The sequence below is a fragment of the Carassius auratus genome, chromosome 26 (genome assembly GCF_003368295.1).
Source record: "Carassius auratus strain Wakin chromosome 26, ASM336829v1, whole genome shotgun sequence".
Taxonomy (NCBI): Eukaryota; Metazoa; Chordata; class Actinopteri; order Cypriniformes; family Cyprinidae; genus Carassius; species Carassius auratus.
This window is the reverse complement of record NC_039268.1, coordinates 7,707,026-7,726,655: the sequence shown is the minus strand read 5'-3', so window position 1 is coordinate 7,726,655 and position 19,630 is coordinate 7,707,026. Positions and strand designations below refer to the sequence as shown.

Sequence of the window (19,630 nt, the reverse complement as noted above, 5' to 3'; positions counted from 1 at the left end):
GTTTTTGCAACGAAAATGCAGGGATTATGAAATCATGTTAGCCCCGCATATTTTGTTTTCTGAAATCGGCAATTTATGCGGCAAAAGAGCGGCGTATTTGAAAAAATGTAACCCCGCATAAATATGAGGCCTTTGGCTGATTATGCATTAAATCAGGCGATCGCATAATCGCGTTTTTCTGGAGGGACTGAAATTGTTCTGTTTTCAACATAAATATCTAGTCATGTGCAAATTGATGACAAATGCAAACGTCTGCAGTAAAAATTACTTTAAACACATACAGTATTTCTGAATAGGCCTATTACATATCTATTAATATCTGTCATATGAGATCTGAAGATGATCTCCATATATTGTAGTCATCAAGCTGCAGACCTTGTCTCGCCTACTGTCTCTGTGCTTCTGTTAAAAGATCCTGTATTAATTTGATAGTATTAACTTTACGCATCTCATTTACGATGTTGTTCTTCAGAACCCATGTGATGATAAACGGCATAAGGACATCTGGTCCAAAGAGAAGACCTGCGACAGGCTGCCCAAGTTCATGGTGGTCGGGCCTCAGAAAACAGGTAATTCTGTCCTTCCGTTACGAGAGCATGATTCCTCCGTCTTTCCTTTTGCAAGGCTTCAAAGTCGTGTGTGTGTGCGTGTGTATCTTCTCGCTTCGCTGTTCCCCTTGATCCCGCTTCATATCTCACCTTGTGCTGCTGGAAATGATGAAAGTGCAACCACGGGTGTTCAGCTCTAGAGGAGAACAATACTGACACATCCCCAGAGGGCTTGGGAGGTAGAACAAGGGAAAAGACAGAGCGCTGTTTTGGGGCTGTAAGATTTTGATTGGTGTCAAGACACTGTCTTGTTAAACACTTCTCCTCTCTGCACTCATCTTCTTTCCTGCTGTATCACAAACTCGCAACTCACACAGAAAAAAAAAAATCCATAAGGTAAATGGTGTATTGATCCCATGTCTCTTAGTTTCTCGGTCTGTGGGCTGAATCTCCAGGCCTAAAATGTTTCTCTCCTGCGCTATCAGCTGCACATATAATTTCATCATTTGCAGGGGAAGGGCTCGTTGATTTACTTCTCCTCCTTCTTCCTTTCTCTCCTGCCCACCTCCTTTCTCTCTCTCTCTCTCTCTCACCAGGCACGACAGCGCTCTACCTCTTCCTGATCATGCATCCCTTCATCTCCAGCAACTTTCCCAGTGTGAAAACATTCGAGGAAGTGCAGTTTTTCAACACCAACAACTACCACAAAGGCATCGACTGGTGGGTGTGAAGTGTGCTCCTGTGCACCAGACACATTTGTGTGTGGGTTTCACTTGTTAAAATGTTTTTGGAGGAATGTACAAGGGTTATGACATCACAAAAATGTTTAAGACGTGGCTCATTAATATTAAGTAGGTCAAGCCCAAATAATTAAACACGATCTTCCACTGTTTTGGTAAATACTCTGTGTAATTTATTGATCTGGAAGACAGATCTGGAGTATTGTTTCTTTTCCAAGTCAAACGTTTAATGTAAACAATATTATTATAAATTGAAGTGTTTATACATCTATAAATAGTCATTTGTTTAACCAGTTTTTCTCAGATTTAAGTGCTTAAGTTTGTAGCGTTTTTTTACTGTCAATTATAGGATTTTATAGGTCAGGTGATAAATTATTATTATATTATAAATTGTTTGACTAGTCTTAATGTGTTGTGGCAACCTGATAATTACAAGAAGTTTATTAATTATTAATATTTTCAATTTTTAATGGACCAAATTAAATCATATACAGTAGCGGTACCTACACATGCAAAAAATGATAGAATATAGAGAATGAGAGGGAATTTAAGAGAATCTCTTAAAATAATTTGATATATATATATATATATATATATATATATATATATATATATATATATATATATATATATATATATATATATATAATATTATTATTATTATTATTATTACTATTTACTTGTTTATATTTTTTTTACTTTGTAAAAATATGTTTTATAATAAAAGTGTACACTACAGAGGCACACACATGGCATGCATTAATTCATGGACACATTTAATTAATGTGTTCCTTCATTTTAGATGAAATGTGGCCACACTTTATTAATTTGTTCCCTTGAGGAACAAATTAGTATAACATGGCCATGATTTATGTAAAACTAGGGAACAAATTAAGTTGTAGGAACAAATTCTTAATTTGTGGAAACAAAATGTTGTGCAGGGCTCCACACACAAGCTGCAAGGGAAATGTTTCACTTGATGGTTAAACTAGATTTTTTAAAGATTTTCTTTTTTTTTATCTTGGATAGGTTTATTTGTCATTGACCTAGATATATTCCTGCCGCAAGCACTTTTTATAAAGTGGTGAGAACAGAATCTTCTGTGGCAAAATGTCCCACTGTACATGATATGTTTGTGTGTGCATTTGTCTTTGTATGTGTTTTCTCTAACTCAATACACCTCTCTTTTCAAAGGTACATGGAGTTCTTTCCTGTCCCCTCTAATGTCAGCACAGATTTCCTGTTTGAGAAGAGCGCAAATTACTTTCCTTCTGAGGAGACGCCCAAACGAGCCGCTACTCTCTTGCCTAAAGCCAAAATCCTTACTCTGCTGATCAACCCTTCAGACAGGGCATACAGCTGGTACCAGGTATGACACTGACCAATCACAAAGCAGAGACTAGTAGAATTGACCAATCAGAGTTGTGTGGATGGCTGAAAGAGACTGCTGTACAACAACAACAACAACAACAACAACAAAAACTTAATGCCTTTGACCATGTTGACATGTACAAGAGTTTTCTTTCATATTTTATGTACACTACTCTTCAATTGTATTTTTCTTTTTTACAAAAAAAAAGTATACTAAGATAAAATATATACTTGCAAATTTTACTTGTGCATAAAATCAGCTTGCCAGTATATAAACAAAAGTTTAAAATAGAAAATAGCTATTTTGAGTGGAGTAGTCATTTATATCATACATATCCAGACAAAGATCATTCTGATTGCTTTGCAAAGCTGCTGCATTGGCAGATGTGAAAAGTCAAGCTATAAGACAAATACAGATTAGAATTAATATGCTGTGCAGAAATACTCAAATACAGCTTAATAAATGACTCGAAATAAACAAGAGGCATTTATTATTCTATAAAGCAACAAAAAAACACTTGTGTCTTTCATTCATATTGTTATGTTTGTGTTATTATAAATATATTATTTTCATAATAATATTCAAAAATGTGAAGCTAAATCAGAAAGTAATGTGCATGTTTACTTTAGGAGACTTGACTTTAGGAGAGCAGGCTGCTTTGAATTTTATATAAAAAAGCGATACAAATTCATCCATAGAGCCAAAAAAAGAAAAGAAAAAAAAATCAATTTAGCATCTGAGGGTAGCTCAGAAAATAACTGTACAGATACAAATGACTCTGTTTGACCTATAGAGGGCAGTGTGTTTGATATTTTCTTAGTCCTTTACTACACGTTTTCACTGTTTTAGTGCAAGGTAGTATATACACAGCTTAAATACATGAAATCATGTATTTTGTGTATGCGTGTCATGTGCTAGGTGGATTTCCGTTGGAAACAAGCGTGCACATGTTCATGTGTGATACTGTGGAGAGATTGAATATGTGTAAGTGGGAGTGAGAACATCACTGGGTGTAAACGCAAGTTAGTGTGAGGCAGAAATCTCATCAACAGCATGCACAGGAGGGAACAGCATGAAGCTGCTACCGCATACCACGAGAACTTGAAAAGAAAGATTTTTTGATCACATCTAATGGATAACAAAAAAGATTAAATCCAGATTAAATACAACTGAAGCCCTTTACATTATCTTGCTTATTACATGGCTACTTAACAAAAAAATACATGCAGAGTTGTGATTGTTTTATAATAATTTATAATAATGTTGAAATCAATGTGCAGTGTTTTGGTTGGTAAAACAGTTTTAATTTCACTGGCAGCATCAGAGGGCTCATGAGGACCCAGCAGCATTGCAGTTCAGTTTCTACGAGGTTATTTCAGCAGACCAGCTCGCTCCACCAGAGCTGCGCTCTCTCCAGAACCGCTGTCTCATACCTGGACTCTATGCCACACACCTGGAAAGATGGCTTACATATTACCCTCCAAACCAGGTAACCAATCTGGACCAACTCTTGCTGATTTCAGAATTTTTTCTGTACATTTTCTGAATCGTGTACTTCCTGTTTTTCTTTTCTTTAGCTGATGATTATTGATGGACAGCAGCTGAGGAATGACCCAGCTAAAGTGATGGACGAGCTTCAGAAATTTCTGGGTGTCACTCCCTATTACAACTACTCCCAGGCACTCACGTAAGGTCACACACACATTAACATTTTTTATCAAGTGGGGACCTCCCAGATGTGCATAATTGCAATTATTCTATAATATCCCAAAATATGAATTTCTTTGCTTTTTTCATAAGTAAAATAAGTACACTACCATTCAAAATATTGTTTCTATACCATATTGTTTCTTGTGCCCACCCTGACTGTGTTTATTTCATCAAAAACTGCTTAGTCCACTAATGAAATATTATTACAATATCAAATAATTTTACATTTTCCTTTATTTAAACATTTATTTTATTCTTTTCAGCAACCATTCCATTACTACAGTTTTCAGCGTCACAGAAATCATTCCAATCATTCTGATTTGGTGCTAAAGGAACATACATTATTATTATTATTATTATTATTATTGATTTATTTATTTTTATTTTTATTTTTATTTATTTGTATTTATTTATTATGTTTTCTTGCTTAATATTTTTGTGGAAAATATGTGTCATTATATGAAGAACTTATGGAATCTTTAAAGAGTAGAAAGTTCTAAATAATAGAAAGTACTAAAATGTGTAACATTATTGTTAAATGTAACACATTTTATATCTTTATAAGTAAGCCTTGCTGAATAAAACTATTAATTAATTTTAAAAAGTACAGATTGAAAATTCCCTTAAATTGAAGAAATTTTAAAATTCCTTTAAACTATATCAAAATGCACAGGAATGACAAACCACAAAAAAAAATAAACACTTTTTCCCCACACTTTATGGATGTAATCTTAATTATGGAAAGAAATTTCAGCCACTAGTCTGCAATCCTTCTCTGATGTTTGCATTAACATTTCAGTAAATGATGTTGTTTCACTACTTGGTGATATTTTGCTGGTGAATTTGTTGAAAATTAATGAAACAGTTATAATATCAAATTCAATAAATGTTAATAAGCACAAAGCATATTTAATAAACTTCATGCATTAACTCTGACAGCTAATAATATGTTTCCCGAATGCAGCTGTGTGATGTACAGTCGAACCAAATTTTAATCCGACCCCACTTTAACAATTCTCACATTATATCACAGTTTATTCGCAATAGTTCAGAAAATGGTAATAAAATATGACAAGAACTCATCAATATCTTGATAATGTCAGATAGCTCTTATGGAAAGGTGTGTAATGGATTATTCAGCTGTTAAATTTAAGTACACAATTAGATCGAACCAATTTAGGTCAACTGATTTCCAAGCAATGTTTAATTTTGTTCAGTCTGTGATGTAAAAAAATTTGCATTAGCAATTAGAGAAAAATAATAAAGCTAAACATGGTCAGGTCCAAGTGTCTGATTAATTTTTGAACCCAAATTTTACTGGCAGTCCACTGTATGAATAATTTTTGAGTATAAAGTGATGTCTGTGTCTGAATAATTTTTGCTTTGACTGTAGGTCCAGAGATTGTAGTTTTTTAGATTTCACCATCACTGAGGAAACATTTGGTCCTTACTTGGATACACAAACGAGACTATACACACACACACAGATGGACACAGGCTCATCCAGAGATGTGAAACAGGAGCGAGCCTGTCATCCATGCTGTCTCTGGTCCCATGTGTTTGAGAATCAGCTGATTAAATGAGTTGATAGATCCATGTTCCCAGCAGTAGATGCCTGTATAATCTGTACAGAGCCTGAATGAGATTAATTGTGATAATCTGGCTGTAGTTATTAACACAGCATGAGAGCAAGAAGATTAACTTCATCTGGCCTCTCCAATTAAAAACAGCTCGTTAGGCATCTGACACTTTCTCTTTGTGTTAGATTGCTCTTAAAGTGTCATGTGTGCAAGACAACAATTTGCTGTGGTTCTTTGTTAAACAATGCTTCTTAATGGCTGAAAAACCACCTGTCAGAGGATGAGGCCACGCCTTCTGCTAATTAAGATTTCAAAATGAACACACAGCATGTTCAATCATGTTTGAACTGACTCGTGCTGTTACACTTGTGAATCAAATCAGTTTCATACAGATTGCCAAAAACAAAACAGAACTCATGACTTACAACAACTGACAGGTAAAGTTTATCTGATACCAGGTTTCTCTCTCTCTCTCTCTCTCTCTCTCTCTCTTTCTCTCTCTCTCCAGAACACCATGTGGCAACACATGTCGAATATTCCTCACATGAAACCAAAAAAATTAAAATATTAAAATGTGAAATTCATGATTATAAAAATGATTGAACATGCCAAATAAAATAATACATGGCCAGTGTGAAATGTTTTGTGGACCAGATGTTGTTTTGGACCAAATGTATTAATAATATTGTACTGTAATACATTTCATATATTTCATGAAATTCAATCAAGTAAAAATGAAATTCGTTCATCTCAACTTTTGGACAGAAAATTATCAAAATTAAGACAAATTAGAAAATTATTATATATTTTTCATTCTAAAAAAATTTATTTTCGTTGAAATAATGCACACTGTGATTAATAAAAAATGAATAAATATCAAATATTTGTAGTGGGTCCTAAACGACCTAAACTGCATTGTGGCAAAAAAGAAGAAACCGTGGTATTTTAAAATGAATCAATGGTTGTCTCAAATTTTTCATTCTGCAGCCATTGATATAAGAGGCCAAAACATTGAACTCAGTATTACCTGTGTCAGATGTAGTCTATTTCATTGTCTCTCTCTCTCTCTCTCTCTCTCTCTCTCTCTCTCGTTTGAACATTCTGTGAGTCTCTGCATGTGTTCTCTACAGCAGACAGCTCCATCAATCTTTGGCTTTTATTAATAACCTCCCTCTGTTTGAGTCTTTCTCACTTCATCTCTCCACACATCTCTTCTCTTTCTCGCTCTCTCAGTCTCTCATCATGCCTGTTTCTACTTTTTCTTGTTTTCTGTCAGTTTCAGTTACTTCACTTCTTTTTGTGGCTTCACTTGCAATCAAGAAAATACAGATTTGCAGTAATTCAGTAGTAAAACAATGTAAGCCACTGGCCTGCAGTCCTCAGCTGGTGCTTGTTGATTATATCACACAAATAATCCAAATGATGTTTGTTAAACATTCTGTCTGGCTTTGATTTGTAAATAAAGAATCTACATTTACTGAGCAGTGTGTGATCTGAATGCTCCCAAATCAGTTTTGAATGCATAATGTGACAAAATTCCAGATGATTAAATATTATTTTTTGAAAAGACTTTATAAAACTTTTAAATGAATATAAATTATTCTACACTAACCTATTGATTTTTTATTAGATTATCACTTATGAAATAATATTTTAAAAGTGCAACCAAGGCATTTAAATAAAATGTTTTTACCTTGCTAAAAAAAAAAAGTAGTAAAAGTTTTCAAGGCAATTTTAATATGATACTCATAAAGTAAAAAAAAAAAATTGTGGTTTTAAAATAAATCACCCTGGGGATATACAAGTGCCCAGAGTTAGAAAAAAAGGCTCTCATGTTCTTTATTCTCTCTGTATTTTCTGGGACTGAGACTAAACACAGAATATCTTAAGAAAACTGTAGAGCAGGGAGAAGAAAGAGGATTGAGTGAGAGCAAAAAATAGAAGACAGTGAGAGAGTAAAACAAAACAGAAAAATACGTTGTGTCACAAATGTGTCGTAGTTCATGTTTCAAAGTACCCCCTGCTTACTGCTTTGCCAAAGAATTAACTAACACACACACACACACACACATACCGTACACACTCTCTTTCTATCACATTTTGCTGAGAGCTGATAGAGATTGCTGATGTATTTCTGAATGCTTATCAAACCATGCAGGCCATTTCTCATCTGACAGACAGACAAGGTTACAGCAGACATCTGTCAGTCAGATCTCTGTATGTGTGTGTGTGTGTGTGTCCGTATGTGTGGAAAAACATTCTGGACTTTTCCCGATTTCCCGAGTGTAGAAATCAAAAAGGTATTGAGAGACTTAAAATAGATTGATGGACACAATATATAAAGTAGGCTATATATTACAGTGAATATGCAAATTGTAAAGACGTTTTTGAGGTCTTTTAGATTGTAAATAGTTCTCTCTTTGTTCACAGGTTTGATCCTCAGAAGGGCTTTTGGTGTCAGCTGTTGGAAGGGGGCAGGACTAAATGTTTGGGGAAGAGCAAGGGCCGCAAATACCCACCCATGGACTCTGAGGTACCACCTAACAACAGTAAACTTTGAGCAAAATAGAGCCTTTAATCTTTAATGATTACAGCTGCATTATAGAGGCCTGCCTTCATTGAGTAATATGGGTCACAGAGAGAGAGAGAGAACTCATTCTGACCCCAGACTGTTCAATTTTGCAACAGCTAACATGTCTGTAGCTCATGTACTGAATAACTGATACCTACAGAACATCTCTGACTCTCACCTCTTATTTCTCTATTTTTACTTCACCAAAAAAAAAAAAACTTACATTTACTCATCTTGTGTCTTTCCAAACCCTTCATTCTCACAAAAAAAGATACAAAAGCTGGGGAGGTACTTTTTCAAAAGGTACACCTTTATATTTTGAACTGTTTTTGTCCAAACTGTAATAGTCAGTGGAGTTCGACTGTGTGGCCAAAAAAACACTGACATTTCCCGAAATATATTTTGTGTTCCACGGAGGAAGACATTCATACAGGTTTGGAATGGGATGAGGTGAATAAATGATGACAGAATGTTGTTGTTTTTTTTGTTGTGTTATTTTGGTGACCTATCCCTTTAAAAACATTGTACATATACTAGTAGGGTTGTAATGGTACACAAAAATGATGGTTTAGTATGTACCAAGTCATAGTTTGGTAAGTTTTTGGTACAGCGAAAAACATCAAAATTCCTTTGTTTTTCCTGTTTTATTTAAAACAGTGGTTTACTAAAAAGATGTCTGAAGTTGTTCGATTTTAGGATGCAAAATATTTTATCAAAATGATTTTTAGCCTGAATTAACAGTTTTTTTGACATCTTTAACAGACACAGGCCAATCTTTATGCAAAATGGAAATACTCACGTTACTTCCTAACATTTACACATAAGAATACAACCATAAGATGCAAGCCATGTACTGAGGAAAACACCTTTAGAAAAGCATTACATATCATGCATCTGACATGAGGTCAAGAAGATTTCAACTGTATGCTTTTGAGTTAGTTTGAGGCACTTGGATTTAAGCACATCTTGTTTGCTTTTCCTGAAGCAGTTCAGTCTGTGTCCTCTATTATTTTCCACTCGCAACATCAAAGTATATTGATATAAATGCTATTGTCCTATATTTCTTGAAAATAAATTATACCTTACAAAATCTACTATATATACACCGTCTAGCCCTTGCAAGCTGAACCAACAATATCCAATCCTTTGTGAAAGTTGCTAGGGGGAAAAGGAGTTTTAAATTAAGTTAGTCAAAACATTTGTTCGGTACAGGTGCATGCCAAACCATAAGACCTATACCGAAATTGGAAATGTGTTCCATTTCACCCCTATATTCTATACAAAAGTCTGTAGCTGTTCTGCACAGTAAAAAATGTGTTCTTTTTACTCTTTTCTTTTTCTAGTCACGAGCATTTCTCTCCAGATTCTACAGGGATCAGAACATTGAATTATCTAAGCTGCTGCACAGACTGGGTCAGCCGCTACCGGCCTGGCTCAGAGAGGAACTACAGAAGGTCAGGTAGCCCTAACCAAACCACCGCTCCCCTGGGTCAAAGATCCAGATTCAGCCCTCAATGGAAACTAGACACTTGAACGGTACTCAATGCCACCTACCTGAAAGCTTGCAGAGCAAAGGTCAGAAATTCAACTCACCAGTCATTGGTGCCTCTGGAAATCCAAACCAAACAGTATTGTGTCCATGGCAACATGACATTTTTGTTGCAAAAGGTCAGGGTTTTTTTTTTTCAAGTGAGGTACGGTGAGGTAACTGTGACTCTTCAACTTCAGATGCAGCTAAACAAAGACTGCATAAAAGACTGTACCTGAAAAATGAAAATGTCCTCAGACTTCTTCCTATATAAACTTTCCCCCGTCAGTCACTGGATATAAAGGTTCGGCTTTAGATTTTATAAGTCTTCATCGGGAGAGATTTAGAACTGCACAACCACTGTTCATAACCTCACTCTTGCAAATATATCAGTCAATCAATCTATCAGCCAATCAGAGTGAAGGTGCAGAATGTTAAGAATCATTATGGAGAAATAAAGAGCACAGTCAAGATTTCTGCATCAGCTTTAAACCGATTAATGGAGTGATGTCATTGTGATGTCAATGTCTCAGTCCACGTCCCAGTTACTGTTCTAGACACAATGGCCTGAAGAGCGGAAATTATTTCAGTGTGTGTGTGTGTGTGTGTGCGTGTGTGTGAGGGTAAATACATAATGTGTGTGCGTGTGTCTAGGCATATGTCTGTAGCCAGGTAGCCTTAGCCCCGCCCACTGGACTGCAACTGGTTGGCTGATGAATTTGAAATGTGACTTTTATTTTTGAAAACAATTTGCCTCAATAAGGTGAGAAAGTGCTTTGAGAAATATGTAAATAACTATATATATTCAATAAACACTGGAGAGATTCATGTTTCCGTAAAACATTTCTTGCAAAAGTTCTGTCTCTGTTTGATATACCTACCTAATGAACAGACAGAGAGGAAATGGACGTTACAACACTCGGATATTATCTTATATTTACTTTATTATGCACAGTATGAAGAAATGGATCACATGCTATTAAGGTAGGTGCATGGTTTATATAAAACCTTAATGCTAGGCTGTGTTAGGGATTCGTTTTAATGATTATGTTTTTAATGAAACACCTCTCTCTAGTGGTCCCAGGCCGCAATGACATTAAAATTGGCTTCTTTTTTTTTCAAGAAATGTATCTGTAATGAAGCGTTGTGTTAAGATCTAAATCTTATTCTACAAATTATTCTCAGTGTCATATAAAAATAATCGGACTGTTCTTTATACAGGCAGATAGGTTTATGAGTCTCTCTCTCAGATGGATCATGTTTGCGCTGTACAAATGAACACAAAGGTTGTTGTGTCTGTGGGCAGAGGACGATATAAACGAAGTAGGCCACAAATATTTATTTGCTGACCTTAAGTACAGTTTTTAAAAAATTAACTTTTACTTAGAGAAAATTGTTTTACGGAAGTACGCATGGAACAGGGTGCCAGGCATCAAATTCTTAAAATGAATGTTTTAATCAACTACAAAATGCTGGTACTCAGCAACATTTAGCTCACAGGAACCAGAGAGGAGGATAACATACCTTTTACCAACAGAAGATTCAAATTTAATACATTAATGCATAAAGTAGCCTACACAAAATTGGGATTTTAGGCTATGTAAATACATTTACAAATGACTAGGCCTACTAAAAACACCCATAAAACAGCTCCCAAAAACTTGGACAGACCTACTTCATTAATTATTCAAATACAACAACCATTGGCAATCATCCAGCAACAGACCCTTTCAGAAAGCTATTTATATTTTTGTGTTAAAAGAAGGCTAGTGTTGTTTAATAAGATTTCCACATGAATTTGGGTGTAGCATGATGTATAAAAATCATATAAGATAGGTTTATGTCATACATGATTACTCTGAAGAAGAAAAAAACGTATCTCCTATATATTATGCAAATAGCCTACTTTTTTTTTTTTAGCAAAATGCCATCATTTGAAAGGCTCAGGATTTTTTATCAAGAGACCCGCTGCCCTCAGGTTTTTAACCGACCGACCGGCATAAAACCAACACTTTTATTCAAATTCTAAACGGAGTGCGCTCCCTTTATAAACCCTAAATGCCTTTATAATCAATGAAGTTGTCTACAGTCAGAGCTGGGTATATTACTTCCAAATTGTAGTCCATTAGGGCTAGTGGTTCCAAATTACATAACACATCTTATATAATATAATCAGATAACTTTAAGATTACTTTTCGATAATTTTTTACCTAACTTTATCACATTAAATTAAACAATCGTGTACCATATTGATATGTAACAGTAAGAAAATATATTACATTTGTTGGAAATGAAGTGCATAAACATTACATTACGATGGTTTCCTAAATTGAAGTTTGTAGATTAATTGCAGGGGGTTTGTGAGTTTAATTAAAATGTAAGATAATTTAATAAATAAGTACTTTTAAAATAAATTAAAATTAACTACGCACAAACCCATTTGCATTGTACATACATAATTTTAATTCATCCAAATTGTTGTACATCGAATCTTTTGGTGTTCTGTCTAAATATGTAACTTGGTCTGTTTCTATTATATACTGTCATCGTTTGGTTGAATGTCTGTTTCTCAGATCCTGCTTTGGTATTGATACGACATCACTACTTTTTAGTTGCATCTTATATTAGATACATTATCATAAAGTACCTGACGTAAATGATCACTGTTTTCTGTCATAGTCTATGATCCTAATAATAAGCATAAGTTAAAGTTATATAGTTCCACAGTTCTTCCATAAATAAGCGATTGAATTAAACAGTATCCTCTAGATGGCGCTGTAACACTGCGCTCAATCTCAATCCCTGTAACACATCTCCCCCTCTCTCGGTGAGCCTTCAGGATTGGCTTTTCACTAAATAAAAGAGTCATTGAGAAACGTCTCCCCCTCCTGCCTGTATAACTGGATCCAATATTATATTTACTTAAGCTACTGTATTTGTGCTTGTGGCAAAACTAAGGCATTTTCGTTCAGATTTACTTTAATTAGATCATATCATGTTTTCTGCTTCAGGAAGTAGTGAATGAATACAAAAACATCTTGCATGCATGCACAATCTTGCATGCATTTCTGAAAACTGATTTAGGTCTTTGCCATGATACAGTTAGCTTGTCTCCATAGAGATGAGCTCAAAGGAGGGGTGTATTTAAAATGCAGTGTCAACACACATATACACACAATGGACCTATGTAAACAAAGGGCTCTCTGAAAAGACAGCACTAACATTGCACTGTCAGATCTGTACACAATGACCATTGTGTGAACAAAACAAAGCCAGCCTGACTTGCCTGTGTACTCGGAAAATCTCAAGCTAACCATTTTGTCAGAAACTTCCTTAAATAAAAATATAAAGCATACTGTTTGTCCTCTCAAATTGTCTCTAATCAAATCTTCCAATTTAAGAAACGGTACTTTATTCCACAAAAATTGTACAAATTTTATACCAACTGTGAAATGTTTAATGCTCCAAACTGAAGTTGTAAGAAAGCTGTATATAGCTTTTTGTGATTGTTTTTCGGTTAATGACATTGCAGACCTTACATGACTTGACATACAATTTTTAGGCAATAATAAAAGCATCATGCCAAGTATTTAAACATATATAAAGGCGATACAAAACAGAATTATTGGCCATGTGTGAACAAATTAACACTTTTTACAGTTTTCATAGCATAATCAATTAACAGAAGATTACAATATGACTGAATGATGCATTGGAAAAACAAATTTACAAAAGTCTAAACTGCAACACCTTAGTTGTGCAAAATAAGAGTTTGTGGTTGGTCAGTTTTTTTATACACAGACCAGTTTTTTTTTTTTTTTTCTTTTTTTTTTTTTTAAGGGGTGTAGTTTGTATAAAGGCTACTCTCATAAATCATACTCACAAATACGTAATATATACGTAAATCACAGAAAACAAACACAAGTTAAGCATGCTGAAATGAAATGCATTATCACAACACTAAAACAAGGAGGTATAAACAGTTTCCCATTGCACATAATTCCCATATAAGCAGATATATGATGTGCTTTTTGTCCTAAAGTTGAGATATAGAAAACCTCAGTCCAGTTATCATCACGAACATCTGTGCTATAATAAATGATGTCATGGTTCCTGTGGAGCATTATGATGTCATTTAATGTGTCGATGAGGTGATGTGGTCAGTTACTTAGCAATGGCATGGTAACCATACCCCAGGAGTTTAGAATTACCATACATTTTCTTAGCAGGAAATCCAGAATCTTCTCATTTCAGCATTAAATCTTGATGTGATTTCAAGCCATTGGAACGTTCTTCAGTATCAAACTGGAACATTACTCGTCCCATTTTACAGGCTCACATAGTTTCTGTCTCTTAATGGCATAAAGTACATAGTCACACTGATATGCTTTCATTATTGTATTCGTAATTCATTATTTAAAAAAAATACAAATTAATAATAACTCCACACTCAGCATTGTGGTCTCTTCAACCTAGAAGTGCTTTCATTATAAAAAAAGAAAAAAAAAGAAATTCTGCTATAATTTAACCTGCCAATTTAAGACCAATCCAAGCATCACTTTTATAGGCCTGTGTGTGTGTGTGTGTGTGTGTTTTTCAGTAAAAATACCTAACCATTGTTAAAACTAGATAAAGTTACTGAAGCAACTTTTATTGTTTCAAGCATAAACCTCACAAATTTTAAAGCTTTATGCCTAAGTGTTCAACATATATTCTAAGAAAACAAGTCCTAATAAGCCTAATTTTACACTTTAAATTCATTTATTTTAAGAATGTTTAGATATTTTGACTGTTTTACTCTTTTTCACTGTAATTTTACACTGTCTGCTAATTCAAATATTCAGAATCTACTAATTCTCTCTGACCATTAAGACTTATTTGTAGTTGATTTTAGCTAGTGTTATGAAACTATCTATTTTATAACATATTTAGCTCTGAAGCTTTTACCCTAAAAGTGTGCTTAATTTTTCTGCCCTCACAGACAGGCTGTGACTGTCTGTTACTGGTTGATTTTTCTGGGCCCTACTTGCCAATGACCTTCTTAATCCAGGGCACGAAGGCAGAGACTTTGGTGTAGACGCCGGGTGCATCTTGCAGTCGACACGCGTGACCCCAAGACGTGACCCCATATACAACCCAACTTCCACCCGGCCTCTCACACACCAGCGGACCGCCGCTATCTCCACGGCAACTGTCCACGCGGTGGTTGTCATGGGAGGAGCCGGCGCAGAGCATGCGACTGGTGAACTGGTCAGAATAGCGCTGCTCGCATTGACGCTTGCTCAACACCGAAATGGAGGCCTGCTGGAGAGTTTTTGAATATGCACGACCTGAGAAAAAGAAAAAAAATCCAACGGGTTTTACTTGAAGTCTGGAAGTGATCACTGAACTTTACATGTATTCAATGGAGCATGTAGTGGCTTTTCTTTCAATGTCATCAAACGCTTCATTCAACACATTTCAGAAGACTACTGAAATAATACTGAAGTCCACTGATTGAGACAAGACACAGGTGATTTACAACACAACGTAACCATTAGAATGAAACCCCGCTATCAGCATGTCACATGATAATGTGTAGCTGCTTAAAACTGACATCATAATTACACCCTGTGTAGTTTCTTGATGATTTCCTCATGTTCTCTGATTACAGCTCTGTATGGATGTTACTACTGTCATGTATGTCCTTTCTGATGGGACCAGACAGCTGGACAGATGTGGCTGTAGGTATCGTGTATATCCTTGTGATAAAGAAATATGTTAGCTAAAAGAATTTTAGCCAATAAAAAGGTTTTGTTAAAGATATAGGTTACACTTTATTTTAAGGTGTCCTTGTTACAGTGTAGTTAAACACATTTAAGTACTGAGTAATATTAATTAGCTATATGTACTTACTATAAGGTTAGAGTTAGGATTAGGGTTACTTGCATTTAATTGTGCATGATTAAGTGTTATCATAATATAATAAATTACAATATTAGGTGTTAATGAATATGTATAACTGATGCAAGCTGCTAGTATTTTTTTTATTATCTCTCTCTCACCGGACATTTAGTTGGAAAAATGTACAAATGACATCACAGCCCCATAATTCCACAGAAGACTAATAAACACTCTTTTGTGATTGTGAACATGTTCAAATGGCACTCACGCCATGTGCTCGTACGTAAACCAGTGTTTACAAATATCCTTAAGCAAATACATAACCTTGTTTGCAAATACGGCCAACGGCACAAATAATTACTACATTTCTGAGATAGATGATGCCTAACTGTTGCGGAAAAACAGATGTTTTACTGATAAAATTAACTACTTTCAGCAAACAAAAACTGTTTTGTGTATTAAGCAGTTTGCTACACATGCTGACAAATGTTTAATTGTTTAAATATTTCTATACTTCTTGCCTAAATACAGATGTGTATTGTTCACATTTAAGTGCAGCAAGTGGTTTTCCATTCAAAACACTGAACTTTGCCCTCTAAACAACTTTATAAGAACATCCGCTATAGCTGTCCTTAATTACATTATGTTTTGGCAGAGAGAAAAAAAACTAAAAATCTAAATTTTGAATGGATGAGCCGTGTATAAGATATTTTATTTTACACTAAAATGCTTGTCAGTATATTTGCTAGTCGCTTTAACCACTGAACCAGAAGCAATTAAAACATTGTATATCATTTTAAAGATGTACATGAGTTGATCAAAAAACTCTCTAAAGTTCAGCTAACTGCACTGAATATAAATTAAAATTATAATGCATTTACATAAATTAACATGCAAGTAAGTTTCCAAAAGCAAGGGCATGCAGTTTGCAGTAACTTTAAGTATTTTAAAGGATATTATTTAAGTAATAAGTGCCCTATTTAATAGTATGCTAGTTTTAGCAATGCATATTAGTAATCAAAAAATAAGTTTTGATATATTTACAGTAGAAAAATTTACAAAATATCTTAAGATCTTTTCTTAGTATCCTAATGATTTTTGGCATAAAAGAAAAAATATAATTTTGACCCATACAATGTTTTTTTGGCTGTTGTTACAATTATACCCGTGCTACAAATGATAAAAGGGCACTCCCCATTGATTTGTTTTGCTTTACACTTCTGCTTTTGTACTTTATTTTGTTTACTTTTCAAATTCGGTTCTGCTGAATTTGCTTGTGCTTTTCCTCATTTGTACATCTTTTGGGGAAAAGCATCTGTTAAATAATTCAATTGAAAATGTCATCACACCATTTTACCAAAACTTGAACTGGTTTCCTGTTTGCCTGTCTGTGAATGAGAGAGGCACAGTGAGAGAGTGATTGTTTCAGACAGAACACAGAACAAAGATTCTGATATCTCTTAGTGTGTGATTATCGCTGTCAGTTCTGCTTTCACACTGTCTGATCACATCTTATGCCTGTCAGCCTGTGCTATTCAATAGAGTCAAAAGCACCTCCATTTTACACCCGCAGCCTCAGTTCTTGCTCTGATTGTGCTCATAGCACCCTTCATTTCAAGAATGACAGCTTGAGGCTGTACGACAGTCTTTTATATTTGCTTCTGAATCAGATCTGCATTTCTTTCATTTCAAAGAAGTATTATATGGAGAGTTTGTGCATGCATGAATGATTATGTGTGTGTTTCATGGCTTTTCTAACCTGTGTCTCCCCAGCCTGTGATGTAACAGTTGGCAATGCCCTTCGTCACTTTCTCTCTGCGCATTGGCAGGCAGGCAGGCAGCACCAAGCGGCTCAGTGTGACGCAGACGCCCGTGACACCCCTTTGAGCTCTGTGACCAGACACACGCACCAGTGCCAGGTCGTAGTCGTTGCTGTCAGCGCGGTAGCGCGGGTGAAGGACGATCTTCTCCACGGCGTACTCTTCCTCATACTCCTCAGGAACCAGAGAGTGATAATCACCCACACGAACTTTATACAGTCCAGTGCTGTTACCGTACCTAGGAAAGAGCACATAACAGACCTGTAACTAAACCTAAGACTAGTGATTCTCAGATATATTTGGTTAGACTGGTTGTTGGTGATTAACAAAACTGTTTCTATGCGTAATATGTGACCAAGGACCAAAAAACTAAAACTAGTCATGAGATTTATACATCTGGAAATTGAATAAATAAGCTTTCCATTGATGTATGGTTTGTAAGGATAAGACAATATTTGGCTGAGATCGAGCTATTTGAAAATCTGGAATCTGAGGGTGAAAAAAATCTAATTACTGAGAAAATCGCCTTTAAAGTTGTCCAAATGTTCAAGTAAAAGTTCTTGATGCATATTAGTAATCAAAAATTATGTTTTGATATATTTACAGAAGTAAATGTAAAAAATATATTAATGGAACATGATCTTTACTTAATATCCAGATTTTTGGCATAAAAAAAAAAATCTAGAATTTTGACCCATACAGTGTATTGCTACAAATATACCCGTGCTACTTATGATTGGTTTTGTGGTCCAGACTTACATATATTAGTTGCCATGTTAGTTAGTGGCTGATATTAGAGAGGTTGTTTTTTTGTTAAAGTTCATATACACACTAAAGAGATTGGGGCCTGCAAGATTATTATTTTTTTTTTTTAAAGAAATGTATACTGTTATTAAGCAAGAATATTTAGTTACACTTTATTTTAAGGTGTCCTTGTTACAGTGTAATTATACATTTAAGTACCGAGTACTATTAATTAACTACATGTACTTACTATATGATTAGGGTTAGGGTTAGGGTTTGGTTTAGGGTTACTTGCATGTAAGAATGCAAAATTAATTGTTATTATAATATTAAGTACATGTAACGTGTTACAAGGACACTTTCAAATAAAGTGTTACCGAATATTCTTGATTTGTACATTTAGATTACCTCTGCCATAACCTAATGATCTGAATTAAAGTATATAAATTCTACCACTGTTTAAACGTCATTTTTGTGATGCTTAAAATCACATGTAGCATTAAGAATGACTGAATTTGGGTGTCAGTGTTTTATTTCTCATTTATTTAGAAAAAAATAGTGTAGGCCATTAAAATTGCTATATGACTGTAATTAAGGCAAAACACCCAAGAAAAACAATAAAAAAGAAAGAGGCCATGCAAACAGGACTCGTTCAGAAAGGCTGAATGCAGTTGAATCAGCACAGCAGTGTAATACATTATCAGAGGATGATTTATGACTTCTCTATGTGCCACTCACAAACTCCCTCACATGACAAATCAGGTCCCTTCCTCAGGAAGTTCTTGTCAACCGATCTTACGGACCCAAAGCCAAACCATGTGAACTAACACACACAAACACACACTTACAAAACCACACTCGCGGTCAGTTGGTGAAAACAGAGATATACAGGAAGTTTTCTTTTTCCATAAACCCAACACCATGACATCACACTCACAAAGGTCTTCGCATGAAACGGAAAGTCTCCTGTGCTTGCCAGGCTTTAATATAGACTACTATAAGGTTTCTTTACTGTGGTGAGACTGACATATCTCTTCAAAGAAAGTTTTCAAAGTGGGGTCTGAGGAACCCAAAGGGGTCACAAGGGGACCTACAGGAACGTAAAAAAAACAAAGGGGAAAAATGATCAAATA

The 19,630-nt window shown here is 35.0% G+C and overlaps 2 protein-coding genes across 3 annotated transcripts in view; one reads left to right on the top strand and one right to left on the bottom strand.

Annotated features, from left to right (window-relative positions):
• ndst3 (N-deacetylase/N-sulfotransferase (heparan glucosaminyl) 3) overlaps positions 1-10,891 on the top strand; it is a 68,921-nt gene extending 58,030 nt beyond the window's left edge. The window contains exons 8-14 of one of the 2 annotated variants that reach the window (XM_026203996.1): positions 473-569; positions 1,145-1,268; positions 2,483-2,657; positions 3,979-4,149; positions 4,238-4,347; positions 8,381-8,483; positions 9,866-10,891. In XM_026203996.1, coding sequence (XP_026059781.1) covers positions 473-569; positions 1,145-1,268; positions 2,483-2,657; positions 3,979-4,149; positions 4,238-4,347; positions 8,381-8,483; positions 9,866-9,985 — 900 coding nt within the window. In that variant the 3' untranslated portion in view covers positions 9,986-10,891. Of the gene's footprint in view, positions 1-472; positions 570-1,144; positions 1,269-2,482; positions 2,658-3,978; positions 4,150-4,237; positions 4,353-8,380; positions 8,484-9,865 lie in introns of those variants that run through there. The other variant, XM_026203998.1, reaches the window with a different exon arrangement.
• A 2,548-nt stretch (positions 10,892-13,439) lies between these two features.
• Positions 13,440-19,630, bottom strand: part of prss12 (serine protease 12) — a 29,875-nt gene continuing 23,684 nt past the window's right edge. Inside the window, exons 12-13 of the mRNA XM_026203999.1 lie at positions 17,693-17,991; positions 13,440-15,380 (exon numbers count right to left, since the gene is read on the bottom strand). Of these exons, the coding sequence (XP_026059784.1) occupies positions 15,073-15,380; positions 17,693-17,991 (607 nt within the window). The 3' untranslated portion in view covers positions 13,440-15,072. The remainder of the gene's footprint in view (positions 15,381-17,692; positions 17,992-19,630) is intronic.